The sequence below is a fragment of the Trichosurus vulpecula genome, chromosome 2 (genome assembly GCF_011100635.1).
Source record: "Trichosurus vulpecula isolate mTriVul1 chromosome 2, mTriVul1.pri, whole genome shotgun sequence".
In the NCBI taxonomy this organism is placed as follows: domain Eukaryota; kingdom Metazoa; phylum Chordata; class Mammalia; order Diprotodontia; family Phalangeridae; genus Trichosurus; species Trichosurus vulpecula.
In genome coordinates this window covers 88,440,199-88,467,447 of record NC_050574.1, presented here as the reverse complement: position 1 = coordinate 88,467,447, position 27,249 = coordinate 88,440,199, and the positions used below count along the sequence as shown (strand labels likewise).

Below are 27,249 nucleotides of genomic sequence, written 5' to 3'. Positions count from 1 at the left end.
AACTAGGCCTTCCTTCTAGAGTGAATTAGGCCCCCAATTAAAGTGGCATCAAGTATTCTGTTCTAAGGTCCTTTTTAGCTACACTATGTACCTTTGCTCTGGTAGAGGATTGAGCCAGGCGACCTGAGTTTTAACCAACTAAGTGACCTCAGGCAAGTCTTAGCCCCTTTGAGTGGCTCAGTTTACCTCTTTGTATAATGAAGGGCATTGGACAAGATGGTCTTCAGCTCTGTTAGCCTCCACTATCTATCTCCCTGTTCTTTTAAGATTTATGTGGTAGAACATTTAGTTGTCAATTTGTTGCCAATATTGTTGTGGTTATTTTCTTGCCTTCTGGAAGTTTTCCTCATTTAGCTCCAAACTATTATCATTGATCCCCCTTCAGGCCAGGAATGCACAGGCATTCAACCTCTTGGGTCAATGACAAGACTAACAACTCTTTGGATATTTACAGGTAGCCTGGACCCGGTGCTCAAGATCCTTGGCACTGGGGAATTTGAAGAGTTCTTATGCTTCAAATTCTACATACTGGAAGGAAGACTACCCCTGAACAAGAAGGAATAAAAGAAACAGGGGACATTCAGGGTGGTGGATGGCTGGATGTCCTAGGAAGGGGGAAAGCTCAAAACAGAAGCCTCTCTCCACCCCCGGTCATTCTTAAGAAGTGCTCTACACAGCTGGGTATGGCTGCACCTGCCCTACTGTTAAGGAAATGGTGGTTGGGGGTAGGAAGGGAAATTAATGACAATAGAGGCTCTTCTGTGGACCTACATCCTTGTTAAAAATAGCTTCTAGTTCCCAAGGAATCCCACCCTACCATTCCTCAACCAGTGCTACCACACACCCAAGTCCTGAATGTCTTCTCCAACCTCCCACCTCTCCAGTGTCCCAACTTCTCCCTGCTCACCTTCCCTCCCCCCACTACAAAGGGAAGAGCTGGGTCTTGAACACAAGGAGATTTTATTAATGCACACAGGGAGAGGGTTGAGGGGGATGGTGGGATAGGACAAGTCCTCCCATCCCTTCCAAACCCCCCAAGCATATGGGCAAAGTCTGTTGGTGGGTTTGTAAATGGGGGATTGGGAGGCAGCTGGCTCTCCTTGCCCCTTCCTCAGGTGGGCAGGTGCTGGCTGGCTCCCTTTCTTCTCAGGATCCTGTGCTCCTGTCCTGGCAAGAGAGGTGGGGTGTATCCTGAGCATGGTAGCCAGGCTGGAGCAGGGATGGGCAGAGGGTGGGATGGGTCTCCAGTGCCCTAGACCTAGGGAAGCTCAGAAAGACCCCCAAGGGTCAGCCCAAGGAAGCTCATTGAAAACTGATGGGGTGGGAGAGCTGGAAAAGGCCCTCCCTACAAACAGGCCTCCTGCCACAACAGGACTTCTTCAGCTCTGAGTGCCAGGAACAGGACAGTGAACTGTAAGCTTCAGGAGATCAGGGACTATGTCATTTTTCATCTCTGACTTCCCAGCATCTGAACAGGGCCCTGCACATAGCAGGAGGTTGGTAAATAAATGTTCACTGAATTGATGTAAAGACTGCCCAGAGAAAGGGGGCCAGGAATATTGCCCCTATCCCTCTCTCCCTTCCTCTGATGGGGATGGCATGGGCACTGGTTGGGGGGCACATGGCTGGAGGGAGAAAGAGGAACCAATCAGACCTAGAGGGGAGAAGGGGGTCAAGGCACATCTGGCTGAGGTGGGAGGAGGAAAGGGGGCTCAGGAAGATGGACAAACAGATGACAAGCCCCAGGACAGGGCCAGCAGGGGTGGGGAGGGGGGACTGTCCCCTCCCAAGGTTGGGGAGTCACAAGAGGAAACAAGAGCGGCCTCGCTTGAGTGGTGTTGGATTGAGCACGGCCCGGACAGCCTCAGCGAACACTTCTTTGACGCCATCCTGCTGCAGTGCAGAGCACTCGAGGTAGCGAACGGCATGGATCTGCTTGCTCAGGGCTACACCCTGCTGGGGCGTGATGGGTGCCTGGCCCTGCTCCTTCAGCCGCCTTACGGCATCTGGCTGGGCCCGCAGGTCCTTCTTGGTGCCCACAAGCAGGATGGGCACATCAGGGCAGTGGTGACAAACCTCTGGGTACCACTTGTGCCGCACATTCTCATAGGAAGGTGGGCTGGCAATGGAGAAGCAGATGACAAAGACGTTGGTCTGGGGATAGGACAAGGTGCGTAGCCGGTCATATTCTTCCTGGCCTGCTGTGTCCCACAGGTTCAGATTGACTGTGCGCCCATCCACAGTGCTTTGGGCGCTGTAGTTGTCGAACACAGTTGGGATGTACTCCTTAGGGAAGGCATTGGTAGTATAGCAGATGAGAAGGCACGTCTTGCCCACTGCCCCGTCGCCCACCACCACACACTTGATGCTCTGCATCGTGGCGGCTGCGGCGGGTGCAGCTGTGGCCTTCCTTGCCTGTTCCAGCCAGAGCCCTCACAGTGACAGCCAATGTTTCAACCTGTATACAAGAGACAAAGGGAAAGAAAGAGAGACTTGCCATCAGGATGAGAGGGTAACATGGTAGCCGGGCTGGAGCAGGGAGGGATTTGGACAGGCTCTGCAGCTGGGAGGAACCCTAAAACTCACTTAGTCCAACCCCCTGACTTTACAGAAGGGTAAACTGAGACAGAGGAATGAACTTGCCCAAGGTCAGTATGAGAAGTACCTGAACTAGAATTGAAAGCCAGGCCCTCTGATTCCAAATCCAGTTTTCTTGCATTGTTACATCCTGCTATCATCCTACATACCATACTCCCCCACTAGATGACCGTAGAGTCCTAAGCACTGCCTCCGTCACCCCCTGTGGTGACTGAGCATGGGCTGGAGAAGGGAACAGAGGATGTAGGATTGAAAGGGACTTTGGAGACCATCCAGTCTAATCCCCATCCTTCCCCAACGTCTTTAAAATGAGAAAATTGAAGTCTAAAGATGGGGGAAGTGATTTTACCAAAGTACCAAGATCTACGCTTTCAATACTGACCATCTGACTCTAAATTCAGTGCTTTTGCCATACTGTCATTATGAAGAACTCCCCTCTCCTGTCCCCTCCCCTCATTTCTTGGGGAGACAGAGGGAAAGAAGGAGAGAAGAATGATCATCAAGTTGCTGAAATCCTGAACCTCCCTCTGCCTATGATCCTAACTCTCCCCCAAACATCCATGATAACCTGTAGAAGTAGGCAAGGGCAAGGTCATGTGGGGAAGTGTTGGGGATATCCATCCCTACATAATGATGATGACAGCCCGAGCACTGTGCTCAGCACTTTACAATTATCATCTCCTCTGAGCCTCATAACAACCCTGAGAAGTAGGTGCTATTATTACCCCCATTTTACAGATGAGGAAACTGAGGCAATCAGCAGTCACATAGCCAGTAAGTGTCCAAGGACAGATCTGAATTGAAGTCTTCCTGACTCTAGGCCCAGCACTCTATCCACTGTGCCACCTAGCTCCCCTTAAGATTTCCAGGTTCCCAACACCCTCAAAGAGCCCATTTCCCATTGTACTAATAATCAGGACAGAAAGAGAAGTGGTTAGAATCATAGTATCTCTGACCTGAGAAGCACTTCAGAGAGTATCAGCTCCAACCTACTCTTGATCAGCCTCTCCTGGATAATGGAGGGAGACACACAAGGTAGAAGATAATGAATCTAGACCCTCCATACATTCTTGGATGTCCTAGGGTCCAAAGATTCCAGATGACCCCCATTATGGAAATCATCAAAAGTAGACAAGTAAGAAATGGGATCACATTGGGATCATAGATCATAGATTTAAAGATGGAAGGGTACCTTAGAGGTGCTTTCTAATTTTACAAATAAGGAAACTGAATTTAAGTGACTAGCCCAAAGTCACATAGTAAATGATGGATCCAGAATTTGCACCCAGGTCCTCTGATTCCAAATCCAGCATTTTTTTCCACTGTTTACACTGTCTCCAATAAGACATCTTTGCATATACTCTGGTACTCCACTTAAGGTCACAGCACCTCTAAAGATCTTGAACACTTCAGCTTACCTTGAAAACCTTCAGAAGGAGAAAGAGACACATACTTCGGTTTTTAGGTACTGGGGTTGGAGGGTGGAATAATACAGTAAAGTAGAATGAATACTGAATTTGGAGTTAAAGTACCTATTTTCAAATCTCACCTTTGTCACTCACTACCTGAGCAACCTTGTAGAAGTCACTTCCTCAATCTGGCCCTCAGTTTCTTCCTTTGTAAACTGAGGGGACTGAATCTGATAGCCTGCAAGGTCTCTTCTAGCTCTAAATCCCATGGAAACATGCACATGAACACACACTCTGGATATTACCAGCAAAGTGCAAATAAAGACAGAGATACATACACAGTTGGAGACGTGAAAGCTTTGAGAGCATGAGAGAAGAGAACCCAAAAGAGCTAGCAAGACTGTTATCACTACATGTGTATCACTACATGTATGCACACAACTCTCTGTTGCTCTCTCTCACACACACACTCCTCTTGGGTACTCAGCTCCCTGGCTTCCCATTATAGCAAACTATAGGATGGAATAGTCATTCATTCAACAAGCAACTATTATGTAAAGAAAATCTCCCCCCACCCTCCCCCTTCCTGGGAACTATCATTGGAAATTAATTCAGAGGGAAGTAACTAAAGAGGTCACAGTTAGACAGCTGGGAGCTGTGGTACTAGAACCCTTAACCCCCAGGGCTTACACAGGGTGCCAGGGATTAACAGGATTACATTCATGCTCCAGTACATCCAGAAGAAATGATTGAGTCCTGGGTTCATAACAATAGTATTTCCATTTGAAGAGAACCACAGATTCTCAAAAGGGGGAAGGAAACTCAAGGCAACCTGTGTAACCCATAAGTAAGCAGGAATCTCCTCTATGACAGCTCCAACGAGGGGGCACTAGCCTCCATTTGAACATCTCCAGTGATGGGAAATGTGTCGCATCCAAGGCAGTCCACTCCACTCATTGACAGCTCTAATAGTTAGGAAGCTTTTCCTTGCATCAAACCTAAATCTGCCTCTCTATACCTCTCCTTTGCCATCTGGGGCCAAAAAGAAATCAAATTCTTTTTCTACATACTAGTCTTCTAAAATATTCTGAAGACAACTATCATATCCTCACTTCCCCAAGTCTTCTCTTCTCCAGGTTAAATATCCCCAGTTTCTTTAAATGATCTTCCTATAACATGTTCTCTAGTCCTCTCAGTAATCTGGCCACCCTTTCTGGGTACACTTTAGCCTATCCATGTTTCTTCTATAATGAATTCTCCATATGCAACTTGATTAGGGCACACATAGTGGGATTATTATCACTTATGGTGTGGAAGCTATGCCTAAGATTGTTAGCTCAGGTCTTCCTGAGGTCTGGCCACTCCTGGGTGTCTCAGTCCTCAGGCCAGAAAGACCTCAGATCTTCCCATGGTACAGCTTTGCTATTGCCAGTATGTATCTCCTCCTTCCCCTAATCTGGATGCAAATAACTTGGCTCCAGCCTAGCCTTGGAGTCTACATTGCACTCATCAAGAAATTCCCCCACATACACCCTTGCATTCCTGGAGTCTGCAGCTCAGTTATTTATACTTCCTCAACCCTGGGGACCACCCTCCACCAGTCATTTCCTGGAACAGCCACAGGCCGACTCCTTACTTCCTCTCCCCCCAAGCACTAATCTAGTAACACGGGCAGGGCTCATGTCAGGACACATTCAATACCTAAAACTCAGTATCCTAATCCATAACCTAGAGCTAAGAAGTCCCAACTCCAGATCCAACACATCCCATCAGGTTGTATCCCCCAGGGGCATAATTTAAAGCTGGAAACTTGTATCCGGAAAGTCCTACCCAGCCCGTTAAAGACCAGTTCAAGTGCTAGCTATCTCCTCCAGGAAACCTTCTGTTTCCCCACAGCTGCACTGACTTTCTCAATTTTACACAGCACTCAGTACCTCTGTAACATACTGGTAATCTTCTCCTCCTACTGACTCAGCTGCATGAGGGCAAGAATCAATTCTTATCTAGTGTACACTCACGGCTCTGCATATAGCAGGCACTTATTAAGTGGAAGGAATGAAGGTCCTGATTCCAGATCCCAGAGCTTCCCAATAGTGATGTTATTACTGAGTAACCACCAAAGAGTGTCCATAAAGAACCCAAGAAAGGTGCTTGTGTAAGCAAGAATATGGATAGCCTCTCGCCATATATTTGAATTCTGAATGCTCTAGACATATTGATAAATGCCCCCCAGAGAGTCCTATTCCCCCATCATGACAATCATCATCGGACGGGCTATTTCCTTAAAGTGTACTGAATGTGTAGTCAGAAGACCTGGGTTTAAATCTTGACTCTGCTACATGCTATTACCTAATTGAGCTTGGTCAGATCACTCCATCTTTTTGGGCCTAGGTTTCCTTCTCTGGAAAATGAGTCAGACTAAATACTTCTAAAGTTCCTTTTAATGCTAAATTCTGTGACACAGAGTGATTCCTAAAATATATATCCTAGAGCCCTGAGGTTGTGGCTAAGTAGCAGACTCTGATAATAACACTCCCTTACATAGGACAGGTGCCTATACCTTTACAGAGTCCTTTGAAATCCTTATTACCCAATATGGAACTTTACAGTTACCTAGAGGCAGCATAGTGGCATAGTGGAGTTCTGGGCCTACAGTTAGGAAGAACTGTGTTCAAATCAAGCCTCAGATACTTACTAGTTGTGTGACCCTGGGGAAGTCACTTAACATCTCAGTTTCTTTAATTGTAAAAAGGGGATAATAATAGCACCTAGCTCCCAGGGCTATTGTGAGCACAGTGCCTGGAAAACAGTCAGAGCTTAATAAATGCTTGTTTTCTTCCTACATTATTTGCTAAATTGAATCACCCGCCTCATATCTTTCAAACATTCCTTCAAAATTTCTCTTGTCCAGTCATCCCCTCCTCTCTATTCCTATGGCCATTACTCAAAGGCCTTAACCTCCATGTCCTAGACAGCAGCTTCCTCATTAGTGTCTCAACTCCAGAGAAGGCAGCAAAGTACCCCGGAACGAACGGCAGGGTTAGAGTCAGAGGAGCTGGGCTCGTCTTGCCTCTGTGTGATCTTGGGCAAATCATTTAAATCTCTGTGGGCCTCAGCTTCCTCACCTATAAAATAAGAGAGCTGAACTAGATGACTTCTGAGATCCTTTCTAGCTCTAAATCTATAATTCTATGACACAGTCTCCGCCCCCCGCCTTTCTTTTCTACAGTCACCATAGCCCAGATCTGACCGTGTCATGCTCAAGAATTTGTCAAAGCTCTCCACTGCCTTCAAGAAGGTCCAGATACCTCAACCTGACATTCAAGGTTCTCCCCATCCTTCAAGTCCTGACTCTTGGAGGAAGCTTTCTCAGACTAATCCAAGCCAACCTTTTTGAACTGCCAGAGAGCTGAAGGTCTGAGTCATGCCAGCTAGTTCAGGACCGCTTCACCTCTCCCCAGGACTACCACAGTAGCCTCCTACTCTCCCCCATCCTCCACATAGCTGCCAAATTAATATTCCCGAACCTCAAGTCTCACCATCACCGGGGTCACATAGCTCCAGGGTCTTGCTAAAATGTAAATTCCTCTCTTTTGCTTGCAGAACTCTTCACAGTCTGACTGCAGCTCACTTTGCAGGCCTATTGTACAGGACTTTCTTCCATGAAGGCCACGGCCCATCCAAACTGTCCCTGCTTGCTATTCCTCATATGCCACATTCCATCCCCTGGCTCTCAGTCTTTGCAGAAGCTTGTCTCCCATGCCTGGAATGCACTCCCTCCTCACCTCTGTCTGAAAGAATCTGTAGATTCCTTTGAAGCTCAGCCTAAATGCCACCTCCTGCAGAAAGCCTTTCCTGTTGTCCCCAGCTGCTACTGCTGCCCCACCTCCCAGAAATTACATTGTATGTATTTTGTACTTTATTTTCTATGTGCATGCTGTTTTTCCCAAGAGAAAGTAACCTTCTTAAGGGCAGAAACTGTTTCATTTTCCCCTTTGCCCAGCAAAGTTCTTTGACTGACTTCCTTTTCCTTTCCATGACAGCAAAGGCCCTTCTTTACAATACTAACATTTTGCCAATCTCTCTATATGGAAAGAGAGACATCACTGCCTCTAATAAGCAAAAAATGAGTATTATAGAGAGCACAGTGGCTAAAGGGACAAGGAGGCAAGGGAGAGGGGAGCAGGGCAAGAGCAGGCTGAAACCCAGCAACCAATGAGGGAGTCCAAGAAAGGAAGAAGGAAAAGATATCAAGGACTGGCACCCTAGGAAAAGATGGACTGCTAGCATGGCAAAGGATGACAGCCAGAGCACTCCCTCTACTGGCACCATCTTGGGGTCAGGAAAAAAGCAAGGAAGGCCTCTGGCGGGTCAGGAGGGTCCCCTCTGGTGAACTTTTGGGAGGACACAGAAAAGGCAGAAATGGACTGGTTAAAATTTGTATCACTTGAGGGGACTCCTGAATCATTGGAGTACATCTCCAGTGTGTGCCAGAATGCCTGGCACATGGAACTTAATAAATGCTTGCTGAACTAAGGAATAAATGAATATATTGAGGTGAATATTTTAGTATAGTGGACAGATCCCGAGATTCCTAATCAGGATTTGAACCTGGGTGTGACCCTGACCTCTGCAACTGTGCATCCTTGGGGAAGTCATCTAACTTCTCCATGCTTTTTAGTTTCCTCAGTGGAGATCCTCACATCCACAGTGGCTGTCTTGCAAAGGAGAGCACTTTGCAAACCAGAAAGCACTAGAGCCATTAGTTATTGCTATATTCTCCTGTTCTCTGATTTCAGGTGTGTCTCATCTGGCTGGGTCACCTGGAAACTCCCCGAGGGCAGGGCCTGGTTATCTCCCTCTTGGTTCCACCATGGCGAAGTGGGATGGTACAGTCCTGGCCATACAAGAGATCTCAGTATAAATATGGGGAATCATAGGTTCTGTTCCATCCCAAGGGGAAAAACCAGATATCTGTTCTACCTGGTCCAGGCTAAGGACTTTCTTTCTCTAGGTCTCTTGGACCTGGTGGAAACCCCTATGGAGAAGTTGTGAGGACTAAGGAGAGAATCCAACCAAAATGGGGGGGGGAGGGGGAGCCAGTATCAGGGACCCAGAGTTAGGTCCTAAACATCTTAGTCCATCCCATTCCCTTTTGTAGTCAGCTTCCCCTCTGTGACCAATGCTAGAAGGGAAAAGAGTGGGTATCGGTATCTTCATCCTCACCCTCACCCCACTCCATGGTCACAATTAAAAAGCACTTTGAGGGTTGCAAAGAGATTTACAAATATCTTATTTGATCCTCACAACAACCCCGGAAGGTAGGTGCTGTTATCCCCATTTTACAGATGAAGAAACTGAGGCAGGCAGAGGTTAGTGACTTACTCAGGATCACAAAGATAGTAAATATCTGAGGCTGGAGTTGAACTCTGGTCTATGACTCTGGGCAGCTAGATGGCGAAGTGAATAGAGTGCCAGGCCTGAAGTCAGGAAGACTCATTTTCTTAAGTTCAAATCTGGCCTCAGAAACTTACTAGCTGTGTGACCCTAGGTACAGCACTTAACCCTGTTTGCCTCAGTTCCACACCTGTAAAATGAGTTGGAGAAGGGAATGGCAAACCACTCCAAGATCTTTGCCAAGAAAACCCCAAATGGGGTCACAAAGAGTCAGACATGACTGAAACGACTGAACAACAACTCCCTGACTCCAGGTCCAGCTCGCTACTGAACCACATAGCTGCCAATATAAGGTGATCTCTAAAGGCCATCAGATTCCAGCACTAGATTAGAAATAAAAAAAGAACTGACTTCAAATCCTGCCTCACACTTTACTGGCTGTGTGACATGGAACAAGTCGTTTGCCTCAGTTTCCCCATCTGTAAAATAGCACCTACCCCACAGGGTCATTGGGAGAATTAAATAAGACATATAATAGTGCTTTGCAAAACTAAATATAAATATTAGGTATTATTAGGAAGCCATTAGCCTGTATTTCCATGAAGCCATTTGCCTGACAATTTGTATGAGTTTTGTGTGTCTTAAGGCTGAAGTCTACATCACTGTCACTACCCCTCCACTGCTTCTAGTTTTGCCCTCTAGGCTCTGCACACTCCCCCTTTTCCCCAATTAGATGGAAAGCTTCCAGAATGTGGTACCTTGGCTTTTCTTTCTCCTTCACAGTATCATAAGGCACCAGCCTTGTCATAGTCATGACTTGCTACAGCCTTGTTATACTTTGGAGCGCTCATATGTACTTGTTGGGATCACAGGATTTAGGACTTAAGGATCGTCTAGTTCTGATGTTCTTAAAAAAGATGGGAATTTAAAAAATATTATACTTTGAAGGACCAGGAAAATTTTTTTCATCAGTTGATTCTCCTGGTCCTTCTAATGTCCTGTCGTTAGATTTTAGGGAGTCTATGAACTTGGCTGGGGAAAAAAAAATGCATCTTTATCTTCACTAACTTCTAACTGAAATTTAGCGTTTTGTTCAGTTATTTAAAACCCACTTGATTCTGAGATGGCTAACGAGACTACCAAGGGATCCCTGCCCCCCAAAAGTTTAGGAAGTCACGATGATAACAATGATGCTGATAGCTAGTACTTACATGGGACTTTAAGGTTTGCAAAGCATTTCCCGTACAGTATCACATTTCGTTCTCACAAAAACCCTGGGAGGTGGGTACTATTACTATCCGCATTTTACTGATTAGGAAACTGAGGTAATCAAAGGTTAACTGACTTGCCCATGGTCACACAGCTAGAGTCTGAGGTAGGACGTGAACTCAACTCTTCCTAACGTCCAGTCCATCATCCTACCCACTGTGCACTTTGCTAGATCCAGTCTAACTTCTTCATTCTATGGATACGGAAACAGAGGCAACAAAAAGTGAAGCATCCAAAGTCACAAAGGAAGAAAGGATACCAGGACTCAAACGCAGATCTTTTGATTCTAAACCCACTTTCATCATAATATCACACTGGCTGTTATATATTAGTTATCTGTGCATATGTCCTCTTCTTTTACTAGACTGCTTTAATTAAACATCTACTATCTGCCAAGCACTGTGCTAGACACTGGTGATACAAAACAAAATGAAATAGCTCCCGTGCTCAAGGAGCTTACATTCTATCTGGGGATATAAAGTATATATAAAATTGCAGCTAGAAATCTGGACAGGGTCCAAGACCTCACTGGTATATTAAGTTTCTGGATCACAAGATTCCTTCTACCAATACAGAATGGTACCTTATCTGCAATTTGTTATCTCATAGAGTTGACTAAAGCACTGGGAGTGTAAGTGATACAAAATGAATATAAAGTAAAATTTTTTGGCAGGGAAGGATATAGTAGGGGAATGGGGAATAGGGAAGAAAACAAACATTTTTAGGAGGTGCTTGATAAACACTTGTTTCCTTCATAAGTGCCTACTATATGCCAGGCCCTGTGCTAATTATTATCTGATTTGATCCTCACAACTCTGGGGGGCAGATGCTGTTATTAACCCTATTTTACAGATGAGGAAACTGAGGCAGACAGAACAGAAGTGACTTGCCCAGGGTCACACAGCTAGTAAGTATTCAAGATTGTATTTGAACTCACCAGGCCCGGCTTTCTAGCTGCCCATAGGCAGGAATCAGGAAAGGCTGCATATAGATACTGCTTGTCAGCATTTTAAAGGGAACGATGGATTGTAAGATGATGAGACAAGGTGAGAGTTCATTCCAAGCACAGGGGACAGCAAGTGCAAAGGCTAGACAGACAGAAGATGGAGCCCCACATGTGAAGAACAGAAAGAAGGCAAGCTCGGCTGGATGATAGAATGTAGGAAGGGGAGTAATCCGTGTCTCATTTAAATTGGCATGTCCACCTTGGTTCGGTACGAACATTGGTATAACATAGGAAGCACTTGCTGAGTTGAACTGATGAAGGCCTCCCAAGATGTACCAGATTCCCTCTGCTGAGTCTTCTCAATGCCAAGGAGCATCCAAGGTACAGCTCCCACTGCCACTGAAGCTCCTGAGTGCTTGGTGCTGGAAGAGTGGACTAGAAAGAGGCAGATTGGGAAAGTGAGCCCAGGTGAGTCCAAGGACTCAATTTCCTCCTTCTGCCTTTGGGTGAAGGTCCAGGCCAGGTCTATGGAGAAGGCTTTCAAAGCACTCTGAGTGTCTGCTCTCCCTGGGGATCTGCCACAATCCAGTTATCTCAAAATATAACGAATGGTGAAAGCCATCTCACCGAATGTGGGAGTCAGGAGACCTGGTCCGAAATGTCAGTTCTGACATTTACCAGTTGTGCCCTGAGAAGTCACTTCACCTCTGACTCATCTGTAAAATGCTGACAACACTATCCTGATCACAGAGTTATCATGAAGCTTTATTATCCTATGAGCTGTAATCTCTGAAGTGTTATAGGAATATGAGTTGTTCTTACAGTCTGTGACCAACAGTTATCTATGTCCTTCCCGCCCTCCTTTCAGTCTTTCATGGCCATTTATGTTCCCAGATCTGGAGATGAGCAAACCTAATTCCTGTATATCACAAGGGAAGGAACTTTCCTCAGAGATCAAAGACCAGTGGCCCATGGTCACACAGCAAGTCTATAGTAGAGCCAGAATTTGAACTCCGATATTCTGTCACTCAGCCCACTTCATGATGCTGCCACTTCTTGACTTCAGTCAACAAACACCTTACTTCCTGATATCTTGCTCAGATGCCATGGGAAGAGACCAAGCCTCCTCTGCCAAGTCACTCTACTCTCTGAGCCTCAGTTTCTTCCTCTGTACAATGAGGGGATTGCACTAAATTGGGCTTCTTAACTTTTTATGTGTCATAGATTCTTTTGGCAACAGTCAGGTGAAGTCTTTGGACTCCTCAATGTTTTTAAATGCATAAAATTCATAGGATTACAAAGGAAATAATCTTTTAGAAAAAGAAAATCTATTTCCTAGATGCTTTATCTGCTATGATTTCTCTGCCTTTATCTTGCCAGGGGCACCAACTTTAGGATACAGAAGTCTAATGACCAAGACAAGATACAAGAGGGGGGAACTAGTTATCATAACAGTTTATAAAATGCTTGATATACATCATGTCATTCAACTGGACCTTTGCCACCACCCTGTGAGGTAGGCGGTACAAATATCATCATCCACATTTTATAAATTGCTAAAAATGAAGCTATGAAAGATGAAGTGAATTGTCCAGGATCAAACAGCTTGGTCAGGGAAACAGGTGGGCTCAGGCTCAACTAACTATACCAGGTGGCATACACTAAATGCCAGTGAGTACTACAAGAAGGAGAGATCACTGTGAGCTGGGCGCTTATTATCTCTATGGTCTTGGGCAAATCTCTCCTCTCCAACTCTGACCTCAGTTTCTTGTGAACTGAAGGAACTGGACTAATCTTGGTAAGCTTTAAGACCTCTTCCACTCCAAGTTCTGTGATCCAGTAATTGACTGATTCCCTAGGCATTATTTTGAAAGAACTCTGGATTAATTTTAAGTTAAAAAAAAAAAAAGATATTTGGGACAGGCTAGACAACTGACTGTTAACTCATATTTGGCCACCTGTTTAGAAACAAACTAATTCCCCAGTCTTTAAGGTTCCAGCAACTTGGTCCCAAACTAATGAGAAAGCATGCCATCCTCTTCTCATTAAAGAATGTTGTGGAATATAGATTCAGAACGAGGCAGATTTTATTGCAGTCAATGTGTTTTGCTTTTGGCCATGAGATATTAGAGGACTTTACTGGAAAGTTAGATAGCAATTAAAAAAAAAGAGGATTAATAAAAAACTGCTTGAAAACCCCTAAACTATCTTTCTAGCCAGGTAGACCTTATTCCTGGGGGTGCCTTTGCAGACATCAGAAATTTTCCCCCTTTCAAGTTTCCTTAGACCTCAAGTCCCAGCTCTTCCTACTCCATAGAACCCTTCCTGCCCACCTTGGCCCAAAGGATCACAGATTTTGAATAGGAAAAAGACCTTAGAGGTCCAACTCATTCATTTCATGTGAGGAAACTGGATATGCCTTGCAAAGAGATAGTAAATGGGAGGGGCAGGATTTAAATCGAGGTCTTTTAATTCCAAATCTATCAAATTTTCTACAGCATCTAGTCTTAAGAGTCCATTACAGTGTTTGGTGCAAATATGAATGGGCCAGTACTTCCTCCTTCAAATCCAGACTCTGGCCCTTACCACTCCAGTCCCCAACAACCCGCAGCATGAAGGTCTTAAGAGTCTGTGACAGAAACTAGCTCTTGGCTCTCCCCTATCCCGTCCTGTGACTGTTCCCTGTGCATAAGCCTTAAATCCCCAGCCAGGCCGGAATTCCCTTGAGACAGGGGTCTCTTCCTCTTCCCAGCACAGGAAATCTCGGTAAATACAGATGGTTTGTTAGTGAATGGGTTGCTGATGCCCACCCCCTTCTCTTCATGGGCATCAGCATTTCCGGTGTCTACATCCTTAGGGAAAAGAAAATTCGCCCACAAGACTGAGCCCTCCCCTTGACCTAGACTGAAAGCCAGAACAGAACACCCATTGGCCTCAGTAACCAGTGGGTGTGGCTGAGGCCTGGGGATAGACAGGGGCAGGGGTGGGGGGACGGGACGACACAACAGAGACAGGCTTCCTAGGATCTGCAGGTGCTTAATGGCCATCTATCTAGTCATGCCTATATCTGACCAAGAATCTTTTCTACAGATGTTGTCACTTCAAGTGAAAGAACCTCAAGCGAAGGGGAATGTATTATGTCCTAAAGCCATCCTTGCCACTTTTCAATACCTTCTGTCGTCAGAAAATTAACACTGTAGAGACCATGTAGCCTCAGCCCCTCATTTTTTAAAGAAGAAAACAAGGGAAAGGGACTTATTAAATGAGAAGAAGGTCTAACATCTCTTTATTCCTAGATCACTGCTCTGCACTACACCCACACTTTCCCCTTCCCTCCCTGCCTCTGACTCCCAAGCACTAATTTAAAAGCAGTACAGCCTGGTGCACAGCTTATGGGGCTCGGGGGAGGGTACCGCTGTACTTCCCACCCCATGCCAGCCTACAGCTTTCAGCCAGGGGCAGACTCTCTGGAATCTATTCCACGCCCTGCTCCCCATCTCTGACTTTTGAAATCCGTCTAATGTCCTTGAACATAATGCCAGTGCCTTCACCCTGAAGTCTTCTCTGATCTCCTCTGCTCCCCTTCTATCAAAGAGAAACCAATCTTTCCCCCTTAAAATTTCTAGTAGTACCTTGTTTGGTTCTCCTTTGTTCCTATTATACTTCTCCTCCTATCATTCTTCTACGTGGATATGTCTAATCTCTCCAAGACCCTTGAGGACAGGTTCTATGTTTACCTTCATCCTTGCATCCCAAACAAGGAGCACATAGTTGGTGCCAAGTGTTTACTGAATTTCTGAATTAAGGGGAGAGGAGGAACCAAAGAAAGGACTGATGATGGGGCCTGACCGTTAGAACAGGGGAAGTGTCCCAACAGGGAGTGGCTGGCTGGGCTGTGGGGAGGGGAAGGAAGAAACCCAAAGGGGGAGCAGAGGAAGAACTGGGGAAGAAGGAAGGGGGATAGGCTGGGGAAATCACAAGGGGTGAAAGTACGACCCAGATTTTCCCAGCTTCTCTTCCTGATGTCTCCCAATCAATGAGACCACTCATCATCCTCTCCTGAGTCCGAATCCAACTCCTAATTCTTAAAGTGCAAATATCAAAGCACATATCAAGTCCAGTTCCCCATTTTACAGAGGAGGAAACTGGGACCAGAGAGGGGAAGGGAATTGCCCATGATCACATAACCTGGGACTTGAGCACAAGGTGTCTGATTTCCAAACGAATGCTTTCCCCACTCTACCACACCGATTATTGTCCACTCTGGTTATTGTGTGGAAAGGACTTTAGAGATTAAGTCCAACCCCAGCTTCTTACACAGGAGAAAACAGAGGCCTAGGAGTCCATCTCTGAGCCTTCCATATAAATAATGATGCCTACTGTGCGCAAAGAGCCCTACTAAGACTGGACCTGTGACTTCCTTGGTATATGGATCTCTTCAATGAAGGTCTCTCTACTAAAGCAGGTCAGCACCTTCTCTGCAACATAAAGTCCTAAGAAAACTGCATAGAATGTTGAGAGGGTAAATGATTTGACCAGAGTCACACAGTTTTTGTCAGAGATGGGACCTGAACCTGTCTTTCTGGCTTCAAGGTTAGCTCCCTATCCACTAAGCTATACAGTGTCTTGTGAAGGATAAAACAAAGGCAAATAAGACCTGGTCATTCCCAGATCCTGTCTGTTCTCTCTCTTCCAATGTCTATGCATCCATCCCTTTCTCGCCAAACCCATAACCCCAGTCAGAGCCCAGGCCACAGCTCTTCCCACATTGTTTCACAGCAGCATCCTCCTTACTCTAGTCCAGTCTGTCTCTCTAGCTCTCCTATACACAGTGCCAAAGCTGGGCTGCCCTGTAGCCTAGCTCTGACCTTGACCATGCCCTACTCAAGAACCTACCAGAGATTGTCATGGCTGACTAGAGAAATAAAATTCTAGACACAGAACATAAGAGCTGAAAGGAATCTGAGATTGAAAAGAAAACTGAAGCCACATCACAATATTAGCAAGCATTGTGGCAAATTAGAATTGGAACCTAAGCCGCTGATACTCTTTTCACTATGTTAAGATAATGGTTTTGGGATGGTGGCATGAAGCTCACCCTGAATATTGTAGGACGAAGTATGTGTACTGTGTATGTAGTGGGCCTCTTTGGAAGGAGGTGGTAGGGAGAGGGGAGGGAGATCAGGGAGAGGACCCTGAGAAGTGGCTACAGCTAGCTGAACGTGAGATCTGCCTTGGGAATGAACATCCCTCTACCCTTTCCCTGCAGGACACAGGCATGTCCAATTATGAGATCAGAAAGCTCCTCCTGTACCCTTAGCAGGAGGTTCCCTACTGCCTTTGCCATCCACCCCATTCTCCTGTCACTGTGGATCTGGAGGGGAGGGAACTGGGTGCCTGGATCCCAGATTCCAGTAGGGGGTGTAGTCTCAGTGCTAACCAATCACTGAAGGATGACAACCCCCCCCATCACCCCCAATCTCTGATGGGGCAGCCAGACTTTAGGCTGTGGCTAGGGAGGAAATGGAATTGTTGTAGCTCAACTTGGCTGGCAGCCCTCTCCTCCCCAAACCACTAGGGCCCTGAGGGAGGGTGGAAGGGAAGGGGCTAATGCTCCCTAGGGTTCGGGCCTACAATAAGAACTGGGGGAACAGACTTTGGGGCCTGGGAGATGGGCCATCAAAGGTTGGGGCGAGGCTCAGTCACAGCTGTGTGGACGAAGGGGTTGGGTGGGGCAATGGAGAAGACTCCTTAGGGAATCCCAGGGGTGAGGCTTAGGCTGCCAAAGGATTCAGAGATTCATTGAATGTTAGAGCCAGAATGGGCCTTACTTAGAACAGAATACAAGCTGGAAGGAACCTCAGAGATCTTCTGGTCCAACCCCCTCATTCTGCAGAAGAGGAAACCAAGGTCCATCGAAGGCAAGGGACTTGCCCAACATTAACCAGTGAGTGAGGCAGTGGCAGCAGCAGAGCCTGGACCTGAGGATCTTGATCTCAGGCCCAGTGCTCTTCCCACTGTGCTTGACTCTCCATTCCTAATGAGAATTTCACATCCAACCGTCAAACAGCACAGAATGGCCGGAAGACCAGTGTCCTCCCCACCCCCCCACCTCCAGGGCCACCCACACCCTCTCCAACAGGAAGGACGAACCCCCACCCCCTCCCATTTCCAAATCAACTCAACCCTGGCCCCACGCCCCACCTCCAAGGAGGCTGGAGGGGGGTTTCCACAGGGGAAAGTATGTGTCAGGGAGGAAACTCCACTTCTCTTCTTATTCCCCTCCCCCCCACAAGCCCCAGGCTCAAACACACATGCACCCCATCTCACATCTCCAGGGTAAAGCCCAGAGGCAAATGTCCCACACCAATCCCAGGGGCTGTGAGCTCCTGCGGCCTACTCTGTCTCTCTAAAAAATTAGCTGGCATTTCAATAGCATTTACTATATGCTGGGCACTGTTCGAAGCTCTTTATAAATATTATCTCATTTGATCTTCACAATAACACTAGGAGACAGGTGCTATTATTATCCTCATTTTTACAGTTGAGAAACATGAGGAAAACAGAGGTTAAGTGACTTGCCCAAGGTCACACAGCTAGTATGAGTTTGAACTCAAGGTCTTCCTGACTCCAAGTTTAAAGTTCTATCCACTGAGCTACCTAGCTGCCCTGATCTCAAGGCTCTGCATACAGTAGGTGACTAATAAACAGCTGTTGAATCAAATTTAGTAGCAGCTCATTGGATCCTCACCATAGCCATATGAGGAAGGTAGTTAGTACTATTGTATTATTATCCTCACTCTACAGCTTAGGAAACCGAGGCTCAAAGAGTGGAAATGGCTTTGTCCAATGGCATGCAGTAAATACCAAAGAGAACGCTCAATGGACCAGAGGTGAGCCTCTCATCCATAAGAGAGGGCAGGCTGGCCAGGGAGGCTCCTTTCATGTTGATCAGGTCAAGAGCTTTGTGGGTAACCTGTTCCTCTAAGGCTCTCTGAGCCCTCCTCCCACCCCATGGGCTGTGTTAGGTAGCAGAAAGACACCTAAGAGCCAGGAGACCTGGGGTTAACATTAGCCAGGTGGCCCTGGGACAGTCACCAACCTCTCTGAACCTCAGTTTCCTCACCTATAAGATGAGGATATTTGCATGGCCCATCAAATGAGATACTGCATAGAAAGTGCTTTGCAAACCTTCAGGTATTATATGGATATTAAACTAGCAATTTTATTAAAATCTTATTTACTTCCCGAGGTTGTTGTGGGTAAAGTAGTTTACATGCTTTAAATTGCTATTGATAAATGAGCTATTAGGCTCATTAAGTACCTCCTGGATGGCTCAGAGACCAACCTGCTCTGCCTACAACCCTCATACCTTAGTGGATAATGCCAACCACTCCCTACCAGTGAGTGAGGGGTGAAAAGTAAGGCAGGAAGGGGAATTCCCTGTGTTGAGGAGAAGACACAGCTTCGAGGGAGAGAGCTATTAGCCAGGGGACAGAGTTGGATTAGAAACATTTCTAAGGGGGGATATAGAGCTCTGCATTAGTAGAGAGAATGGGGAGTCTGGAGCCGACAGGGGTTCATCTGGGCAGACTTCCTGGAGGAAGGGAGCCTCCAACAATTGCTCAGTTAACAGTACTGAGAGGGTTCTTAGAGATCATCTAGTTTCCATGATTCTATTTCAACCCCCTCATTTATCAGAGGAGGAAATAGAACCAAAGAGGGGAGGGACTCATCTAAAGTCATATAGCAGGCTAGTGACAAGAGACAGGGGTGAAGTCCAGTTCTCCTGAGTCCCAGACCAAAGCTTTGTCCACAACGAAGAGGAAGTCTTGTGAGCTACAATTCCGCTACTTCCTAGAGCTCAGGGTTCAACCACTGCCTTGCTTTATCAATAAACACTGAACCCTTCAGGGATTTGACAGGAGAATAAAGGCTGATAACTGGCGCAGCAGAACGTTTTTGGAAATCAGGACTAGATTAGAGTATAAGCTTTATCTCTAACTAGGTGACCCAGGGCAAGTCACTTCACACTTCCAGGGCTTCAGGGTCCCCTCTGGATAACAAGGGATTCAATCAGATAGCCCCTTCTAGGTCTAACAATCTAATTTTACGAAGCTATGACTGAATCTCTAAACTCCTACCAAGCTGTTTCCCATGAGCCAAATGAACAGTGGGATAATTACATATAACTCTATCTCCCTCCATCTTACCCTTCCATGAGTGAAGAATCAACCAGTCTCCTCCCCTACTCCTGAAGGCAGCCTCTCTTCCCTTCATCCCCCACAATTACTCATTGGGACTATGAATTTCTTACAGGACCAGCCACAACTCTCTCCAAAGCCTAAGGGCACTTAAGTGTTAACGGTGGATATAGGGTTGCGCCTGGAGTCAGGAAGACTCACTTCCTGAGTTCAAATCTGGCCTCAGACAACTACTAGTGTGACCCTGGGCAAGTCACTTAACCCTGTTTGCCTCAGTTTCCTCATCTATAAAATGAACTGGAGAAGGATAGGGCAAACTCCATTATCTTTGCCCAAAAGAATACCCAATGGGGTCAAGAAGAGTCAAAATGACTGAAAAATGACTAAACAACAACTATAGTTAAGAAGACCTGACTTCCAATCCAGCTGTAAACATTCACTAGCTGTGTGACACTGTTCAAGTCACTTCATCTCTGCCTTACTTTCCTCAACTCTAAAATGCGGATAATAATAGCACCCGCTTCATAGGGTTGCTGAAGATGAACTGAGATGTTTTTAAACAGAACAGTGCCTGGCACATAGTAGGTGCTTAGTAAATGCTTGTTTCCTTCCTAAGGATGGGACTAGAAAGAATCATAGAAACTAACTCACTTTTCTAAGGCTCATTCCAGTTCTCTGAGTCTATAAACAGCCCAGCTGAAGGATAGCTTTTGGTGCAAGGATCTGCTTGGACTTGTGGTTTCAGAGATAAGGACATGTCTGAATGTAGAGGGCTTGGGTTCAAATCTTGTATCTGGTCCCTACTCTTCTCCGGGCTTCATTTTCCTTCTTTGCCAAAGCAGAAGTTATCTTCTAAGATCCCTTCCACAAGATCCCTGATCCTATGATCTACCAATCAATTTCTAAGCACCTCCCTTTCTATGCTATTGCCACTATCTTCATGTGCCCTTTCCTATCACCTAGTTCCCTCTTTCCCTTTTTCTCTCTACTCCTACATAATCGAGACCTTGAAAGTTAGTTTTCTAGGATATGTTTACAAGGAACAAAAAAACTATACAAATTTAGGTCTGACAAACCTGAAGAAGACAATTAGCCTAACAGATAAAGGGAATCTTGACAGTTTCAGGTAGTGGAACCTCAGCGTCCTGACCTAATCCTTATTTTAAATCCTTAAAGTTCCTCAGGCCTTATGTAGTCTCTGATTTTTCTCAGTCTAGGCTGGGAGCACCTTCCAGTGTCTGGGCCCCTTCATAGCCCTAAATGAGAATGGCATCATTATTACTCTTAGGGATCATAGGAATTGACAGCTAAAAAGGCCTTGGAGATCATCTGGTCTAGCATTTCTTAACTTTTTGTGTGGGTCATAGATCCTTTTGACAATCTATTGAAGTCTACAGACCCCTTCTCAGAACCACATTTCTAAATGCAAAAATAAAGTACATCAGATTACAAGGGAAACTAAATATATTGAAATAGTTATCAAAATATTTTTAAACCAAATTCATGAATCCCAGGTTAAGAATCTCTGAGTTTAGTCCAACCCCTTATTTTATAGAGGCAGTAAATGAGTTGTCTAGACCACATAGGGAGTGGACAGCAAAGCTAGGATTCAAACCTAGGACTTCTGACCCAAAGTCCAGTCATCTTTACAATTCCTATTCCTGCCTAGTAGTAGCAGTGGATCCAGGGAGCCAAGATGTTCAAGAGGACGGAAAAATTTATAGCAGAGCCCCTTAGCACACAGGCCAGGTACTTGCTGATGGTCCTGGGGTGGGAAGCAAGGAGAGGCTGAAGTGGAACCAGATTAGTCTATAGTTTAGACTCCCAGGCACAACTTTCTGAAAGTGGCATGTGCTCTCTGAGAGGGCACTTCCTTTCCTGGAGGAAAGGTTATGCCTTTAGAAAGAGGAAGGACCCTTGGGAACTGGAGTGGGGGATGGAGGACAGTCCTTTAGAGAGGCAGAAGCATAAGCAAGCTGACCTTTTCAAACTTCAGCTAAGAGGTCACGAGTCCCTATCCTTCATCCTGGGTAAGGGTTGGGCTCAGAGGCATGCCCAAGGAGCCAGTGGAGGAGATAAGATAGAGGCAGAACCCTAAATGCCCTCCCCTTAAGAAATGGTGGAAGTAGCTGCCCAGAGAAGCTAGTTTTGATGGTCAAAGCAAGTGTAGTAGAAACTTGAGAGAGCAGAGTGGAATACAGTTAGGTCCTGATTAATATGAATAACAAATCCTGTGATGTTGTGGAATTATTTGAATTCACACAACACATGTCCTTTGGGCTGGAATCAATTACCACATTTCACACAATTATAATGTCAAATAGTGCAAATCTAAATTTATACAACCACTTCACAGGATTCCTTGTTTGTACTAACTAGGACCCAGCTGCAGTAGAGTCAGAATACCAGCTCTTCTGCTACCTTCCCATGTTTCCGAGGCAAATGACTTCACCTCTCTTTGGTTTCGGTTTTCTCCTCAGTAAAATGAAGGGGTTTGGACCCATGATCTCTAAGGATCCTTGGAGATCTAAATGCTAAGATAATAACTGGCTAAAGTCTACCTTTTCTCTCCATTCACTACCCTGACCCCAGGCAATCTCAAAATGCAAGTAAGACTGTGTTCAGACAGGTTACAACCTTCTCCCAGAACCCTGACCCCATTATTATCACAAAACCTTTCCTTAGAGAAACTCAGAAATCTTAAAATGAATATCAGTGATCATGAACAGCGGAAAGAACACTCTGGATTTGGGACCAGAGACCTAGGAAAGCCTGCCCATCTCTGCCACTGGGTTGGTTGCTTAATTACAGACAAGCAACTCCACCTCTCTGTGACTCAGTTTCCTTATCTGTAAAATGGAGCTAACAATATTTGCGAACACTATCTACCTCCCAGTCACCAAAGGAAAGCACTTTGTACATCTTAGAAATGAGAGCTGCTGTTATCATTCCGACTCCTCCCTTCATCTCCAAGCAGAAGGAGGGTCCAGCTAGTTCCTATTCCCCTAAGTGTCTGTGGAAGGACACATATTGTCATATCCCCTGCAGTTTCTCATGCCTGCTCTCAATTCCATACACTCATAGGAATCCCTTCATTCATGGCTGAAAATCATGACTCGAGCCAACTCCTCCCCAATCACTTCTGTTTAGAGGCAGAAGAGAACCCAACACAGGGGTAGAGCCTCTCAGATGTGGCAGTGCCTCTGTCTCAGTATATCTCTAGCTCTTAGTGTTTTCACATAGCGAAAGCTTAATAAACGTTTTTTCATTCATTCCTTCATTCCAAGTGAAGATCCCAGCACTCCTTTACCATGGTAATGTGGGGGTTGGTGTATGGGTATATATGGCCTAGGTATATATATATATATATGTATATATATATATATATATACCTTTTCCAACTTCCCACTCCCCATCTAGCCTACTGTGCTTGCCAGTGAGGATGTACTTCATATCTGCAGCCTAGGAAAGAGGAGAGACCTTTCCCCTATCATATAGTTCTGCATTCCCTAAGTTTGGATTTTCCCTAAAATTCTGTCCTCAATCGTCTCTTCTCTCCACTGCCCTGGGTTGTACTCAATTTCTGGCACCACTAGGTGGCACAACAGATAGAGTACAGAGCCTGGAGTCAGGAAGACTGCTTCCTGAGTTAAAATCCAGCCTCAGACACCTATGAGCTGTGTGACCCTGGACAAGTCACTTAACCCTATTTTCCTCAGTTTCCTCATCTGTAAAATGAGCTGGAAAAGGAAATGGTAATCCATTCCAGTATCTCTTCCAAGAAAACCCTAACTGGAGTCATGAGGAGTCAGAGACAACTTAAAATGACTGAACAACAACAATTGATAAGTCAAATCCCAGAAGAGGGTGACCAGTATGACTGGAGTACCCACGAGTACCAAGCATCCAAGAGTACATTACTGACTGAAAGAAACAGGGATGTTTAACTTGAAGACCCAGGGTGAGGGGAGGAGAGAGGAAGGGAGGAGGCATCTGAAAGGTGGCCAACAAGACTGAGATTTGTTCAGCTTGTGTCGAGAGGGCAGAGTTAGAGGAACGAAGATGAATGGTAGCAGAGAGGCAACTTTTGGCTAGCTTTAAGCATTATACCTAAGGATTAGATCTGTCCAAAACTGAAATAGGCTGATTTGGGAAGTACCAAGTCCCATACTTCTATTGCTTGTGGGGACATCCTACATGTTCCCCCTAGCATCTTAAGCTCAGACGGAACTCCTTATTTCCCTGCCCCTTCCCCCACTTCTGCAAGCATGTTCTTCCTCCACACTTCCCTATTTTTGTCATCCTCCCAGTCAGCCAGGCTCAGAAACTTCAGAACATCACTGACTCCTCCTTCTTCCTTGACCCTCACATCCAATCAGTCAAGTCTGCCTCAGCAAGGTCTCTCCCATCTGCACCTTCCTCTCTGTCCCCACAGCCCTCAGTGAGCCCAAGCCTCATTTCCTCCCTCCGAGACGATTACAGAAGTCTCCTCAATGGCTTCCCCATCACTAGTCCCTTCCCTCCAGTCCCTCCCTGACTTAGGGCCAGAGTCACTGTCCCACAGACCCACTGCGATCACATCTCTCTCCCATTCAGAAACCTACTTTGGTTCCCGATGACTCACAAGAGAAAGCTAGATTCCTGAGCTTGGCATTTGGGCCGTTCCAAGGCCTAACCCTCAACAATCTATCTCCTCTGGTTCCCTTAAAAGATCTTTCTTCCGATCAAACCGAACAATTCTCTGTTCCCCGAAGATACAGCTCAAGACCAAATGAGATGTATGTAAAGCAAAGGGTTATGTAAATGTTAGCTTCTATTATCAGCTAGTATGTTCTCTCCGCTTAGGATAACCCTCCCCCAAAGCTGTTTACCCAATTTCTACCCATTCCTTCAAGGTTCAACACAAGTGCCACCTCCTCCATCAAGTCTTCCCCGGTTTCTCTAGCAGAGTATGTATGACCTCTTCCTTCTCTGAACTACTACACCTTGAACTTCTACCATTGCCCCTGCACACTTATCCTTGATACAGTTCTATGTGTCTGTGTTTTATCCTTGGCCCAGAGACCCTCTCTAACTTCACATAGATTTCCCCAGAATAAAAATCACCCGGACCCAGGACCCCTACCCTAGCTTCAAATTCTTTTAAACCTTAGTCAATCCTTCCGACTTCACAGAGAGTCTAGAAACTGCCCTCAACCCAGAAGCTCCCCGACCAATCTACACACTTATGGCTCCTCCCAACCCCAGAGACCCAACCTCCAGAGCAGGGACCTCTCCCTCAACATAAAAATCCCTCCTAAATTCTGAGACTCGGGGAAGCCCTCGATCCAAATACTTTCTCATTCCTCCACCTCTCAGGTTTCCTTCAGCCCCGAGCCCCCCTAGTAATCAGACTCCCCTTTCCAATTCATGAGATTCTTCCTTCAATTAGATACCTCCAGTCAAGAGATCCTTTCTCCCAGCCCCCCAACACAGAGAAGGCTTAAATTTGGGACACTCCCCCTTATCCCAGATACCCCACTTAACCCAGACATCCTCCAGATCACAGGGACCCTCTTCAAACTCAGCTCGATCCCTTTTCCCAGCGCAGAAAGCCCTCAACCTCCGGGAGCTCCTCCCTTCCCTAGAGATCTCTCCCGGTGAGCTCCCAGGAGCTCCGAGCCCCCCAACACAGTCTGCCTCGTAGTCCCACCCACCCGGGCCGGGCAGGGCAGACCGGACAGTGCAGCGGGGAGCGCGAGCGCGGCCCCTGCCCCTGCCCCAGCCGCCGCCCAACTTCCAGTCCTCTGGGTCCCAAGGAAAGTTTGTGGGCTGGGACCGCGCGGCCCCTGCCTGTCCCTGCCCGGCCCGGACATGGAGGGGGTTGCTGGGGGCACAGGCTCACCTGGTCCTCTCCCTCCCTCCCTGCCCGCGCTGGGGGCGCTGGGGGCGGCGGCGGCAGGAGCGGCTCCGGGACTCGAGAAGGAAGTGAGAGAGCGAGGCCGGAGGAAGTGGGGGGGGCAGGGGCCGGGGCCGGGGCCCGGGCCGGGGGCGGGGGAGGGGCGCGACGAGGAAGTGCCCGGGCCCCGCCCCCACTCCCGCCCTCTGGCCGCTCCTCTAGGGCCTTCCAGTTCCACCCCCTGACCTCTTCGCCTTCCTCAGCCTCGCTCCCCCCCCACCCCCGACTCCCCTTCTCCCGCCTGCTGTATTCTCTGGCTTTCCCTTTGAACTCTGCCCTTTCCCCTCCTGTCTCCCAGTCTCTTCAGCCCCACCCCTGCCCTCTCTCATCTGCCCTTCCCTAGAGCGCCTCTCTCGCCCCGCCCACTTGCTCCGTCCTGTTCCCTCCCTCGACCCTCCCTCTCTCTGCTCCCCCTCCCTTGGTCCTTTTGCTTCTCCCCCAGGCGCTGTCTCTGCCCCATCCCTCTCTCCAAGGCCCTTCCTCGGTCCCATCCCTCTCCCTTAGGTCCCGCCTCTGCTTTTTCTCTCTTCCCCAGGTCTTCCTTCGGTCCCATCCCTTTTCCACCTTCGTCTGTGCTCTCCTCCCGAGCCCTTCTCTCCGGCTTTGGGCCCCCCCCCCCTCTGTTTTTTTACTTTACAGCTCCTCCTCTTCCCAGTGTACTTTCCCTCCCTCTCTCCCTCAGTCTTTTCTTCTGCGCTCTGACACTGACCCCAGCTTTAAAACCCAGAATTTCTCAGAGTTGGAAGGTCCTCTATCTAGTCCATCCAGACCTGACCCCTCCCAGATGCCTACTTGGAATAGGGAGGGGGCAGGCAGAGAGTCCATGGAGACTTAAGGCATTCCTCCCAAATTTCAGAACCCCTGTACCGGAACTTGGTCAGACTCTTAGAGTTAGAAAGGACCCATAGTCCAAGTCGTACTTCACCGGGGATCCTGCCCTCTACCCAGGTGGTCCTCCAGCCTACATTTTAAGACCTCCTGACGGAGAGTGCATCCCTTCTGAAGGCCACACGTTCCATTTTGAAATAGTTCTAACTCTCAACTTTTTCTTTTCATCAAGCTTAAATCTTCCTTTCTTCAACTTCTACCCTCTGATGCACTTCTCTCTGGGGTCCAGCAGAACAAGTCAGACTGACATGGTGGTCTTTCAGATACTGGAAAATAGCAGTCAAGTTCCACCTTCGTCCTCTCTTGTCCTTGCCTGGTATCAGGGGTTGATACCCCAGTTGAATGAACACCTGAAGAGTTGACTTCCTCACTAAGGTTCCTAAAAGGAAAACTGGTCCCTGGGGACTTCCACCTCTCACCCCTGTCTTCCAAAGAACTGGTCCAGAATGGAAGGACATAAGAAGGCTGGATCTGGAAGTGGGGGGAAATAGGAGAAGCAGGGAGGGGAGCTGGCATTTACATGAAGGAAAAGACACGATCAGCAAAGATGCAGGTCAGAGTTGCCTGCAAGGCCCTAAAAACAGGATGTTACTGTTCCAC

The 27,249-nt window shown here is 46.8% G+C and overlaps 1 protein-coding gene across 2 annotated transcripts; it reads right to left on the bottom strand.

The window, feature by feature from the left end:
• Positions 1 to 941: 941 nt before the first annotated feature.
• Positions 942 to 25,806, bottom strand: RHOG (ras homolog family member G). 2 transcript variants are annotated; one of them, XM_036747233.1, is made up of 2 exons: positions 25,708 to 25,806; positions 942 to 2,458 (listed from the first exon to the last, which is right to left on the bottom strand). In XM_036747233.1, exon 2 carries the CDS (start codon positions 2,374 to 2,376, stop codon positions 1,801 to 1,803), a length of 576 nt encoding a protein of 191 aa, XP_036603128.1. In that variant the 5' UTR covers positions 2,377 to 2,458; positions 25,708 to 25,806; the 3' UTR covers positions 942 to 1,800. The 2 variants fall into 2 exon arrangements, with proteins under 2 accessions (XP_036603128.1, XP_036603129.1); XM_036747234.1 differs by lacking the exon at positions 25,708 to 25,806 and adding an exon at positions 2,666 to 2,683.
• Positions 25,807 to 27,249: the final 1,443 nt, after the last annotated feature.